Source organism: Rhincodon typus, chromosome 20 (genome assembly GCF_021869965.1).
Source record: "Rhincodon typus isolate 14 chromosome 20, sRhiTyp1.1, whole genome shotgun sequence".
In the NCBI taxonomy this organism is placed as follows: Eukaryota; Metazoa; Chordata; class Chondrichthyes; order Orectolobiformes; family Rhincodontidae; genus Rhincodon; species Rhincodon typus.
Window position 1 is genome coordinate 33,233,627 of NC_063351.1, and position 14,412 is coordinate 33,248,038.

General features: G+C 38.0%; 1 protein-coding gene across 1 annotated transcript in view; it reads left to right on the forward strand.

Annotated features, from left to right (window-relative positions):
• LOC109934627 (tudor domain-containing protein 1-like) overlaps nt 1-14,412 on the forward strand; it is a 37,528-nt gene that overhangs the window by 3,910 nt on the left and 19,206 nt on the right. The window contains exons 2-5 of the mRNA XM_048609178.1: nt 286-540; nt 1,849-1,968; nt 7,319-7,432; nt 13,606-13,773. Of these exons, the coding sequence (XP_048465135.1) occupies nt 333-540; nt 1,849-1,968; nt 7,319-7,432; nt 13,606-13,773 (610 nt within the window). The 5' untranslated portion in view covers nt 286-332. The remainder of the gene's footprint in view (nt 1-285; nt 541-1,848; nt 1,969-7,318; nt 7,433-13,605; nt 13,774-14,412) is intronic.

Genomic DNA, 14,412 nt, shown 5'->3' on the forward strand with positions numbered 1-14,412 from the left:
GTGGACAAAGTCAGAAGTCTCAACTCCAGTTTTAGCCCAACAGGTTTATTTGAAATCCCAAGCTTTCGGAGCGTTCCTCCTTTGTCAGGTACTTCACCTAATGAAGGAGCAGCGCTCTGAAAGCTTATATTCTCAAATAAACCTGTTGGACTAAAACTGGTGTTGTGACTTCTGACTTTGTCCACCCTAGACCAACACCGGCACCTCCCCAGCATATACAATTGTCAGCATGGCAATTATCTTAATTTGTCAGCCAATATTTCATTTTAGCATCTGTTTCTATAGGTGTGAAACCCATATCTGATACTTGGTCTTTGAATGCAGTAGTAAGGATGAAAAGCCTGGTGATGAATAAGATTCTGAAGTCCAGAACCATACAGAAGGAGGAGAACATCCTCTTTGTGGAACTTAAAGATGAAACTGAGAATTCAATTATCAATATCAATGAAAAGTTAATTTCTGAAGGATTGGCTATTAAAATAGTGGAAGAACAAATCATTTCTAGCTTGGAAAGCAGCAAAACTGCAGCATGTATGGGAAGTAAGTCATGTTTTGATGTGTGTGGAATTTGTTCTTGGCTTTTATCTTTTCTGGTAAATCTTGTTAGGCGCACGGCTCGCGTTTAGAAATTTGTCGTCTTTGCGTGTTTGAGACAGTGCTGTTTGTTGCAAGTGTGAAACAGTCTATTCAAATTTTGCTCTTATAGAAGATTACTTTTTACTACTTGTTTTGATATTCGAAGTAGTCAGAAATCTGCAGTTACTAATTGATCTACCAACATGTCAATGTACAGAAATTCAACAACGATGTGCACAATTTTGCTTTTAGCAGTATTGTGAAAAAGATAATTCTTATCAGGCAGACTTTGCTAAGGGTAAATATATCAAGTTTAATCAGCCGCTTAATGAGAATGAGGCCTCAGTGAGTTTTGTGTTTCTATCACTTTTATAGTCTTGGCCTTTCTTAATTGAAAAATATGAGGTTAGCAGAAAGGTTTCTACACAATCTGTTTTACTCCAGCCTTTTATGTTCTTACATTCAATGTGTATCCATCCTTTAGTCAGTGAGAATATCCTGCAGTCAGGATATGTAGTTGCAAATCAAATCTTGTGAATCCAGTCACAAGTCGGTAAAGTAGGTTATGATATGTTGGTATGGAATCAGTCCGAGAGCACTATTTCAAGCCCTTAGGTATTTGTTCTTGTATGTAGGGATGGTAGTATTCTTGGGTCTAAGTTAGAAACATTAGAGAGAATTGAGTCCAATGTAGATTGACACTCCAGTCCTGAGGGAATGCCTCAATGTTGGAGGTACCATCTTTCAGATGAGGTGTTGAACAAAGTCCCTTTGCAATCTCCGGTGAACATAAAAGATTCTCAGACACTATTCAAAGAAAAGTAGGAGAGTTCTGTCAGATGTCCTAGCCAATGTTTATCCTTTAAGTAATATCACAGAAGCAGATTTCTGTTTGTGGAAATTTTATATATACAAATAGGCTGTCACATTTCCAATGTTACAACAGTGACTCCATTTCATAGTGCTTCATTATCTTCAAAGCACTTTCAAATGTCCTGAGGCTTGGGAAGTTGCTATAAAAATCTTATGTTTATGTAAGACATTTCAAACAAAAGATAATTTTGGAGTAGAATACAAAGAAATAATTCAGCTCACGGTGACAATTTTAAAATTGCTTTTCTTCTCAGTCATTTTTTAGTTCACTTGTAGCATGAAAGAATTTATATTTTACAAACGTTGAATTTGGCATGAAAATATTTAGTTATGTGCTAATGATTTATTTTGGCTCATCTGCAGTGTTTTTAATGTTTTTATTTTCTTTTGTTTCCAAAGAAAATGTAAATGCAAAGCTGTGGAAGACTGTGGAGCTGCCTTTGAACAGTGTGGTGCCTATTAAGGTGAAAGAAATGATAAACCCTGGCATCTTCTATGTTCACATTATTGGGACTCCAGGTAATAATGCATACTATAACCGAGACATTTAATATTTTCATGTTATGCTGCACGTTTATTAAATGAGAGATTCTATTAGAATGGAGCATTTCAGTTTTGAAGCTTCACCCGTGAACTGTAGCAAAAAGGAGTTCGGAGCATATCACAAGGACTGTATTTTTTTAATTTGTGTTTTTGTTTTTTAACAAAAAAATGGGCTGAAATGAGAACAAGCTGTTTTAAAACCATGGATTGTAAGTGTGGCTGTATGTTTTGACAGCAAGTAACTTGACATCCATTACCAAGCATCCTGTAAGCAATTGTTTGAATGAGCAGTGATTTGAAGTTTGAGGTGCAAATAATTTGATGCTGATAGGGTGTACAGATGCAGCTTTTGTTGGCAGGAAGTTGATTGGCGTATGGTCAAGTGACGAGTTTTTGATGACAGATCTTTCACCTGCCAACAAGTGTGAGATTGGTTCTTGGATACTCCATAGTTTGGAGCTGGAAACAAGTTACAGAACGTGAGAGACAGGCCTTCAGTTCTTCCCCCAACTCAGAAGGGGTTTCTCTGTCTCTAAACCTGAAGGATAACAGTCGTAAGCTGTGACTTTAAACTGATAAGTCAGAGACTTTCCATGAGTGAACTGGTCACCTTGTCTCTCTCAGCAAACGGTGGAAGCTTCCTAAGAAAGATGACTGAAGCAATGTTTTTGCCAGCAGAAGTGTCATAGGATCTTCTCAACAACAGAAGCTGGGAGCAAAGATTATTGAATTGTCTTTCCTGATTTCTCCCCACTGTCCATAGCCTATTGTATGCAGTTTGTTTTTGTCTCTACGCAAGGACTGTTTATAAAGGAATTGGAGTTTCAGGTTAGTAGTACATGCTGATGGTTTATAACTGTTCAGCTGGAGTCTAATTTCTTATAATAAATAGTGATTCTTATTCAGTACAAAAATCTGGTCTGTACTATCTATCACTATAGGTTTGAAAGTGAGGTAAATTGGGGAACTTGGAGTTCTTGATTTAAAAACTTGAACTTTTGTGATGTCTCCTGGAATAGCAGGGCTCAGTTTACAGAGCACTAGTACAGTCTACAATGAGTTGTAACAATATTGCTGAATCTCTTGCATCACTACTTTGTGAAGTTAAATTAAACAGATTTCTTGGAATTAGTCAGATTGTATACAAATGGATCATCTAAGGTATTGTTTCTAACAAATCAGTTTTTTGAATAATAGGATCGTAGATTTCAGTATGAATTTGGGAACAAAATCAGAAATTGCTGGAAAAATTCAGGTCTCGCAGCATCTGTGGAGAGAAAGTAGAATTAACTTTTGGGTCAGGTGACCCTTCTTTATTTGTTTAGTATGAATTTGGTTTGGGGATAACCATTGCCACCCCCTACTAGTTACGTTTATTGCGAGTGGCAAAAACATCATACTCTCAGCATTTGGGATTCAAGTGAATAAACTTGGTTTATTCATGCTTTATTACTTCAGATCTAGCACCACGTGGTCTGCTCTTGAAAATATAATATTAACTGTACATATTGTTCCTAAAAGACTCTGTAGTTGATCTTTTGTTGAGTATCTGGTAGAATTCACACTGAGCTAGATATCTCTTCATACTCTTAGATGTCTAATGTCTTGAATATAGGAAACCATACCAAAGTGTTTCACAGAAGTGTAATCAGACAGAAGTTGACATCAAGCCAAAGGAGGAGATCTCTAGAATGTGCTATCTTAGAGATAGATTTAGGAAAACTCTTAAACCTCTCCCTTCTCTCATCTTTAAGGATGAAAATACACACAGGATTTGCACAAATGAAGGCCGTGCTGTCAATCATTAGGTGAGGGGAATGAGCACAGAGGAGGTAAGGAGGTTGTAGGTATGGAGAGGAAAAACCATGGAAGGATTCACAAATTTTAAATTGGTTTTAGAAAGATACGAAATGGTCTTTAACATCCTCTGTTCTCACTGTACAAGCCCCTGAACACCATCTCACCAGGGAAACAGCAATTTTCATGTCCTTTTACCTTTGCTGTTCATAATGTGGTCTTCCTGGGAGACCAAGCATAGATTGGGTGACCATGTTCTGACATGTCTCAGTTAAATTTGCAAGCATGACCTTGAGTTCCTGTTGCTTGTCATTTCAGCTCTTCACCTGGCTCCCATTCTTGTATTAAGTCCTTGTCCTGCCGTGGTGTTTCAGTGCAGTTCGATGCAAGATCAAGGCACCTGCATTGATGGTTCCATGCACCTTTTATGGAGATAAGACTTAGACTTTACGATCTAGACGTTTTTCTTATCTTTTGGCTTTCTTTCATTTCTCTGCTTTTTTTAAAAAAAATTCTGGCTTTGTAATCAAGGTGATTTTGGAGAATAGTGACTTTGTACACTCTTCTTTATACTGTACTCATGTATTTCTATGGTTGAGTACACATGACGATGAAAGTCTAATTCCAATTCTTTCAGCTCAACACTCTAGTTTCTGGATTCTACATTTAGTTCAGAGTTTTAAATTAAACCTCCATCCTATTCTTTTCACTTTTTGCTAGTTCGGTCTTATTCAATTTCTTCCTCCTATCTCTTTATGTTGCAGTTAGATAGTTGCTTTCTATTCTTTTGTATCTCACTTAAACACCGTGCCTGTTACCACTCTTCAGAAACCTTTTTTGTCATTTAAACAACCCTGCTCTCCATCCTATCACAAACTTTCTCTTTTATCCACATCCTCCTCCTGTTGGCTGAAAACCGATTGCATCTTTTCTCAGTTCTGATGAAAAGTAATTGGCATGAAATTTTAAATATGTTTCTCTCCATAAATGCTGCCTGAATGCTGAAAGATTTCTAGCATTTGTAGCATTTTGTTTTCAGTTTTATTGATCCCAGTTGCTGCTCCTGGTGTGTTGTCCTGCATTCCTCATGCAGCCAGGGTTGCTCAGCAGACCTAATGGTAATCCTAGAGTGAGGGATATGCCAAGCTATGCGTTTACAGATGGTGGTTGAATGTAATCTCATGGATGCCCAGTTTTGAGCTGCTAGACCTTTTCTAAATGTATTCCATTCAACATAGCTATCTTCAGTGGAGGAATGCAACAGCCCCACACCCACCTCCAAAAAAGAGGCTTACAATACTGTCATGGACTGGTACATCTGTTAAAGGTGGGGGTCTTTTCCCTCATTACTTGCTCCGAGCCCAGTCTGGCAGATATGCCCTTCTGAGCTTCGTCTGCCATTGTAGTGCTGTCAGTGACACTTGATACAAATGTGTTTAGAAGTCCCGATAATGCAATGGCTTGAGACTGTGGGTTTCTTTTGTTACTGCAAATAGTATGATATGACACATGCTGTAATAGAGTATCTATGTCTCATTAAAAGGCTAGCCTTCTGCTTGGTTGGAATAAATAATTTCCATTGTAAAATTAATCAAGCTCCTACTGTGCCCATGTCCCATTTGCAGAAATTGTCTCCTTTTTGCTCATGTTAGCATGATAGTATCTCTTTATATGCCTAATGCCACCTCTAGGTCTGAGAAATTCTGCATTAAGCTTATATTCAACGTAAAAACCAAAAGTCTGTTCTGAGGAAGGGTCACCGGACCTGAAACGTTAACTCTGTTTTCTCCTCCACAGATGCTGCCAGACATGCTGAGCTTTTCCAGCAACTTTGTTTTTGTTCCTGTTATATTCAACATAGTTTGTTTTAACCTTTAAAATGCTTCAGTCAGGTTCCACTCCTACTGCAGACTCCCAGCCTGAATGCCCTTTTAAATATCTATACAGTTGTCTAATTTCTGTACAGAGCCATGGTTAGTAATTGTGTTACCAAGCTACTCTTAGTGATTAACATTGAAGGCCTCCACCCATTCTGTACCCTGGCTACCCTCCGTGCAGTTTGCAAGTGTTACTCAAAGTGGAGGGGTTCAGATGAGGAATGCTCACCTTTGTTCACCCTTGCACTCCCTGATCACTGCAGTTATTGAGTTTTCATCTGTACCACTCCAAATTTGAATGTGTTATCATGTTCCAGTGTATATGAATTAACCTATATAGCATTTATTAACAGGAATGTCTCTAAGATTAAAAAGCCCCCTTCCCACACCAAAAAGCCTATAAGCTGTCTGTTTTCTTTATTTGTAATTCCAACCCCTAATACTAAGATTGCTACTTGTACTACTTTTCTGCATTCACATTCTGCATTTCAAAATCCACCTAATTTCTCAGAAACCAGATTTTGTCACTGTACATATGGCATCGTCTGATCAGAAAGATGCTGTTTGAATACAGCTTGATTTGGGTTGTGCCATTTCTATAATAATGTATCAACTTAGCTCAATATAGGAAACATTGTAATGCAGTTGAGTTCTCATTGTGCAACATAAATGGTCTTGGGGAAGCTTTTCTATGCGAATACTCTTTTGTAACATCAGTAGACAAGATCTAAATATGAAATGTTCTTTAAAGCTAGAATAAGGATTATTTAATAGGCTGCCAAATTAGATTATTTTAGACAGTTATGACACAGCAAAATTAACACTTTTCCTGTGTAATATAAGTAATGCCGGTTTTATTTTGAGGTAAAACATGGGATATAGCAGAGAATCTGAAGTGTACATAGTAACTGATTCAGTTTGTATAGGTTGCAAGTATTGAATACTATATTTGTGTTTGAATTTTAAAACAAACAGTTTCATGAACTTGGAGTGTAAACTTCCAAATACAGTTATGTGACGAAGTGTCACATTGCATGTGTTGTTTGTTTATAGTTCAAGGTTTTCCACTGAATTTGTAAACATTACAGCAAGTGTTTTCCTGAAATGGGAAACAGTTGTAAGTCAAAGTTCTTTTGCACTAAATTCAATACACAGGAACAAAATCAGAAAATTGTAACCACGTATTTGATATTTTAAGAACACTATTGAACTGCTTTTGATCTCTACTTGCTCCAGTAATGCACTACTGTCCTGCAAAAAGAGTAATCTTACAATGTTCGTTGCATTGGTCACTAACTCAAGTACAGCCCTTTACGTAAAAGTAGTTGTCTTTCTTTCTCTCCGTTGTACGGAATGGAAGCCAAAACTGCATCCTCAGCCGGGTCTTAAAATTCTTTGGATTCACCATTGCGTCTAAAATATTTGACATCAAATATTTAGTGTAGGCTATTGGGAGCACTAAGTGCTGGTCTTTGCTTTCTACCCATCTCCATTTATGAACGCACTCATCTTCTGAGCTCTGCATGCATTTGTATGATTAACGTTCATTAAATATCACTTTCTTTTTCAAGCGTTTTAGTTGTAAACTTTAAATTCTGTCATTTGCATTTTCTTACAGGGGCATTTAAACAAGTATTTTCCCCTTTCTGCAGATTTGAAGAAGCTATACCTGTTGAATGCAGAGTTGGCTGAACACTGTGGAGCTCAACCAGGCAATTCTATATTCGGTCCTGAGGTTGGTGATGCTTGTTGTGCAAGACTTGCAGGTAATTTAAACAGATTTATTGAATTAAAATGATCACAAAGCGTCTGTTTTCAAGATGTTTATTTCTATGATGTATGTAGGTTATTCTCCATTTTTTGTCTTTAATCTTTACGTACGTTTACTGAATCGGTGTACAAGCATTGCACATCGATGTAGAAATCAAAAGTCATAATTATAGCATTATTGATAAAAATGATAGCAACTTCTGGCATCTACATGTGAACAGTTAAATGCAAATATCTAGGAGTTGCTGTCAATAATAGCCTGTATCTCCGAAGTGTGCACTGTTGTAGTCTTTGTAGGTGGAATCATTTAGAAATCATGGATTAGTAGTACATCTGAACCATTTCCACACTACCACAGCTGTAAGAAACAAAGATGAAACTAACACCAGATCAAAATACTGCAGATGCTGGAAATCTGAAATAAGATCGAAAATTGCTAGAAATACTCAGCAGATCAGGTAGTCTCATTGGAAGAAAATAGTTCATGATACCAGCCTATGATCTTTCATTATAATGATTAAGTTAAACTTTCAGCCAGGAGTAATTGAGCTTTAATGGTGAACTAATCCATAATTACTGTTCAAAATCCCTTTTTGTTCTGGAAAAATAGGGACCCTTAATACCTCAAATGTTTAACAATAGATTTAATATTTTTGAAGATTTGTTCTGATATTTGTGATTCTCCTTCATCCTGCGTATGTATGAACTTTCCACAGCATGATTTAAATGCTATTCTGTATTCTTGAGTTTCTTTGCATTTAGCTGAGCAGTATGTCTGTTACTGGATGCCACAGATGCCTTGTAAATGATGCCTGTTTGAAATCGATGTTGAGAAAAGGAGATCTATGCTCTCGAACCCATAAAAATCAAAACAAAAGAGATATTCAGAAGGTCTGGCAGTATCTGTAGGCAGGTTAACATTTTGAATCCAATAATTCCTCTTCAAAGCTGTCATTTGATCCATTCAACTCAAAGTGCTAACTGTCTCTCCACAGATGGTGCCAGAACTGCTGGTTTTCTTGAGCATTTTGTTATTTTTATTTCAGATCTCCAGAATCTGCAGTATTCTGTGTTTTAATTTGTGAAGGACCTTTTTTGAGGTCTTTGAGCATTTTTGCTTCACTGCTAACCCCAAAATCCAGGCCACTATTTATCAATTGGTCAGCCAACAACCTATTCCTTTAGCTACTTGTCATTTGCACAACTGTTGTAACTATATTGTACAACTCCAATGAGACACATGATGAGGAGAGATTTTCCAGGTGTTATGATTGTTGGCAGCTCAACAGCTGTAGAAGAGAGTAGTCGTAGTGAGAATTAATTGGTATGTCTGGTTAAAACTGTGATTCTATATCAAAATAGTATTGGTGGAAAGAACCTGAACTTGTCATTCCATCACAGCATATAGCACTTCTTAAAATAATTAGTTTTGTTTTGGTGCATTCATTTCTAGATAATTCTTTGTGTGAAAAGCTTCCTCCTTGTTATTTGTAAATTCATCTTCTGAGTTTTAAATCTGTACTCCCTTATACTGCAACCATGATTTTTTTCCTGAATTTTTTAACAATAAATGTATTATATTTTATATAGCACCAAATTTCAAAGCAAGAAAAGGCATAGCTTTAACATTACACTCTAGTGTCGATGCAGGTTATCTGATCCACCTGATATCTGCCAGCGTTTAGGCTTGTCATAATGTTTTCCATGCCCCATATAACCTCAATTTGTTCATTCCTGACTTATACACCAAACCTCCACCTTGAATCTATTCCATACTATATGCTTCACCAAGTCCACATCATAATGAGTTCCACATTCTCATGGCATATGGAAAAGGTTCTTTCAGTTTCAACAATCTGATGATGGGAATTCAATTTCATACCTGTACTTTCTCCTAGCTGTGATGTTGAAGTTTACTTTTCCTAGAATGATGGTAGGAATGTTTAATTTGACTGCAATGCCTCTTGACTGATTATTATCCAGCCTAATCAAGATTCACACTCTAGGTTATTTGCCACAACTTTCTGGAAATGTATGTATTGGATAAGAATAGGATTCTGTGGTCAAACAGCAAAGCTGTCACACACACATTAGCACTTTGGCAAGATAGTGACACTCACTGGAGGAAGTTGGGAGTGGATGGATTTGAAGTTTCATTCATAAACCACTTTTGTGAAGTGTGTGCTGGTTTAAATTTTTTGAGTGTGACAGTCATGATGATACCCATACCTGCCAGTCAGCTATATTGTGTTTTCTTGTGTTTTGCTCATCCATTCTCACTTTCTACAGGACAATCTCACAGAAGGCCATTCAATTAAAGTGGATTTTCATCAAATCCCTACAGTGTGGAAACAGGCCATTTGGCCCATCGAGTTCATACTGATCCTCTGAAGAGCATCCCACACAGATGAACCCCCCCCCCCCCCGACGTGTGTGCGCGCGCACACACACACACACACACACACACACACACACACACACACACACACACACACACACACACACACACATATACACATAACACAATCACTGTTACTCTGCATTTCCCATGGCTAACGAACTTAGCCTGTGCATTCCTGGACACTACAGGGCACTTTGGCATGGCCTGTCCACCTAAACTGCACATCTTTGGTCTGTTGGAGGAAGCGGAGGAAACCCACACAGATACGGAGAGAATGTGCAAATTGCACACACGGTCGCTTGAAGGTGGAATTGAACCCAGATCCCTGGTGCTTTGTGGCAGCAGTGCTAACCGCTGGGCTGCCCTTTTTAATAGAGTTATCTAACTATTCTGCTCTCTTTCCATAACCGTGCAAATATTCATCCTTCAAGTACTTATCTAAGTCCCTCTTGAAAATTTTTACCTTTTTGTGCCTCACAATGCTGCCCGGCCTGAGTGTCTCCAGCACTTCTTGTTTTTTAATTTCAGATCTTCAGCATCTGCAGTATTTTGATTTTATTTTATCCTCTTGCAAGTTACTATTCAATCTGCTTACACCACCTGAAAGTGTAGTGGGTGTCAAGAGTAGTGTGGATCTTGCGGCTGCTCCTAAATTGCAGGCTTTTCTTGTAAATTTTATATAACAGAAACAGAAAATTTTCATTTTGAATCATTTTTTTGGAACTTCTAAAGTCCAAAAACATGCTAAAAAACCTTAGAAAAGTTGATTGGAGTAGACCCTTCGCAGATAAAGGGAGAACTGACAAGTGGGAGGCTTTCAAAAGTGTTATAGTGAGAGTTCAGAGGCATTATGTTACTATTAGAGTGAAAAGCTAGGCTGGTAGGAGTAGGGAACAATGGATGAGTAAGGATATTGAGGTTCATATCAAGAATAAGAAAGAATTATATATTAGATATAGATAACTGGGATCAAATGACTCTCTTGAGCAATATAAAGAATGTAGGGTGTTCTTAAGAGGGAGATCTGGAGGGCAAAGAGGAGTTATGAGACAGCCTTGGAAATAAGCTTAAGGATAATCCAAAGAGATCCTACAAGTACATTAAGAGCAAAAGAGCAACTAGAGAGAATAGGGCCCCTTCTGAGGAAGGGTCACTGGGCCCTAAACATTAACTCTCATTTCTCTCCACAGATGCTGCCTGACCTCCTGAGCTTTTCCAGAAATTTCATTCATTTCACAGAATCCCTACAGTGTGGAAACAGGCCCTTCAGCCCAACAAGTCAATACAAACTCTAGGAGCATCCCACCCTGACCCATTCCACTATAACCCACCTTAGCTACACCTCCCTGAACACTACGGGCAATTTAGCATGGCAATCCACCTGGTCTGCACATTTTTGGACTGTGGGAGGAAACCAGGGCACCCGGAGGAAACCCACGCCAATACGGGGAGAATGTGCAAACTCTACACAGACAGTTGCCTGAGGGTGGAATTTCTGTTTTTGTTGCTGGCAGAGAGAGAATAGGGCCCCATAAAGATCAACAAGGCCATCTAGGTATTGAATCTCAGGAGATGGAGAGATATTAAATGAATATTTTGCATCCGTTTTTACTGTGGAGAAAGAAATGGAGGCGAGAGAATTTAGGGAAATAAACATTGATGTACAGAAGAGGAAGTCCGAGATTTTAGAAAACATAAAGGTGGATAAATCTCTGGGACCTGATCAAGTGAATTCCAGGATGTTGTGGGAAGTTAGGGAAGAAATTACGGGGGCCCCAGTAGAAATATTTGTTTCATCTGTAACCACAGGTGAAGGGCCGGTGGACTGGAGGGTGGTTAATGTTGGGCCTCTATTTAGGAAAGGCTGTAAGGAGAAGCCTGGGAGCTATAGACCTGCAAGCCTGACATCAGTGGTGGGTAGGTTGTGGAGGTGATTCTGAAGGATAGGATTTACATTCATTTGGAGAGGCAAGAACTGATTAGGAATAGTCAGCATGGTTTTGTGTGAGGGAAACAGTGTCTTACAATCTTGATTTGAGTTTTTTGAGGAAATAACCAAAAGGATTGAGGGCAGAGCAGTAGATTTTGTTTACATACTTAAGTAAAGCCTTTGACAAAATTCCGCAGAGAAGACTAATTAGTGAAGTTAGATTACGTGTGATTCAGGGTGAGCTTGGAAATTGGATACAAAGTTGGCTTGACGATAGGAGACAGAGGGTGGTGGTGGAGGGTTTTTTTTTTGGGAGCAAAGGCCTGTGACCAATGGTATTCCACCAGGATTGGTTCTGGGTCTATGTTTATTTGTCAGTTATATAGATGATTTGCATGAGAATATAGGAGGCATGGTTCGTAAGTTTGCAGATGACACCAAAATTGGTAGTATAATGGACAGCGAAGAAGGTTATCTAAGAATACAAAGGGATCTAGATCAGTTGGGGCAATGGGCTTAGGAGTGGCAGGTGGAGTTTAATGTGCATACATGTGAAGTTTTGCATTTTCGTAAAACAAACAAAGGGCAGGACTTATACAATTAACGGTAGGCCCTGGGTAGTGTTGTAGAACAGAGAGACTTGGGGCTTCAGGCACAGAATTATGATGGAAGCATTCCCGAATTTAATGTGCAATAACTACATATGGTAACAGGTGTGATAAGCATGTCTGCAAAATTGAAGGTTCCAATTGATGTGACTAGAAAGATTAAAACCCATTTGTCAGAATTCTTGTTGAAGTGTTAAAACATCATACCTGTTTTGTGTTCTATTGAGGGAATCTGTTCTTTGTGGTAGTATCACTGCCTCTGAACCAGAAGCCCCGGGTTCAAGTTCCACCTGCTGCAGAGTTGTGTAACAACATTTCTGAATATGTTGATAGGAAAATATCTGATCTTTCTTGCTAATTGTGAAAAGAAGGTTTTTCTGAAGATACTAAAGCTTAGGATTTTGAAACCAACAAAAACTATTATAAATCTCATTAGTAAAATAGTTTTTTGGGAGCAGAAACAATGCTCATTTCATTTTTCCCCAATCCAAAACAGTTTCCAGGACACTTAGAGCTGATGAAAATATCTTGCATGCTCTTTGTCTTTATCATAAAATAATTGGTCAGAGCATATGTTAGTTGTTCACGTTGTAGGTCATCCTGTTCAAGTTCAGAATCAATTGCTTTCATTAGCTTTGTACAGTCTGTGAATTTTACTGTTGTAATATTCGTTTCTTTGCTCCAGCTGATTTATGGAGATATTAGAAGTTCTGAACAAGCTCATGCAGGGATTTTGCTTGCAATATCCCCAAGTCTTCTAAGTCATGAATCTTTGTACTTGGGTTCTGTTGTTCAACATGCATCCAGTGGAAAATATTTCCACTGATTCCAATTTGATTTCTGTTCCTGCTGCGCCTGGAATGTATTGCTTATTTCTGAATGGTGTACGTCAAGAATTTTCAGAATAGGTGGCTCATGGTAATTTGATAGAGAGAGCTCCACTAATGATCTCACTCAGCATCAGAAGTATCCAGGTTATAGCCAGAGTGAAATGCAGCTCACCGTCTTGGCAATCTTTCCAAATTGAAATATTGACACTTGGGTTCTTTCGTTATTAATGCATTTTGGATGATTTAAAGGTCTACTTTAACAATTATTATTCCTTTTGAAAATTACAAAAAAAATTTTCATAGTGTTGCTTTATTTGTCTCCTCTTAAAATTTCATGTGCCAGATAATGAATACCTGCTCTGTGTTCAAGAATCCTGAAACATGTACATTCTTATTTTAGGTGATAACCACTGGCATCGTACAGTTGTACTTAATTATTCTGACTCTTCAGTAAAAGTAATTTGTGCAGATTATGGAACTGTAGAGACTGTACCACTTGAAAGTGTTAAGTGCATTAAACCAGAACTTTTGGATCCTCCATTTCAAGTTGCAAAGTTTGCACTTGCAGGTATATTTTCTATATTACATTACCAAAGAATTTATTTTTGCTATGTTTGATAACTACATGAACAATCAATTCTTTTGTTCTAGAGGAGTGATTATTTTGTCATTTCATATCAAGAGTACTGCATACCTCAGTGTACATCCCAAAGATGAATTCTATGCATTCTGCAAGCAATTAAATGAGGAAGTAAAATTTAGTGTTGTCCAATTGCTGACTACCCTCTCAATATATAGTCATCCTATTTCAACTAGATGAATTCATTTTATAGAAAACATCTTACCTGTACTTTTACAGTAAAAGTAAATTGCACATTCTACTGTTTGTTAGTAATTTGCAGCAAAACACTCGAACCGCTATGCAAATGAATATGGACTTCGTGCAGTCAGGAACAGTTTGTTCATTGGCCTAAGCGGGTCAGTTAACTCATTTGGCTGGTCAGCTAGTTTGTAATGTATAGTAATACCAAGAGTGCAGGTTCAATTATTGCACCATCCAAGGTCTCATCTTCTCAATGTCACCCCTCACATGAGGCGTGGTAACCCTCGGATTAAACCACCACCCGTCATCTCTCTGCAATGAAAGAGTAACCATACAGTGACTTCACTTACTGGTCTGAAAGGCAATTGGCCAAGTGTGGTTAGT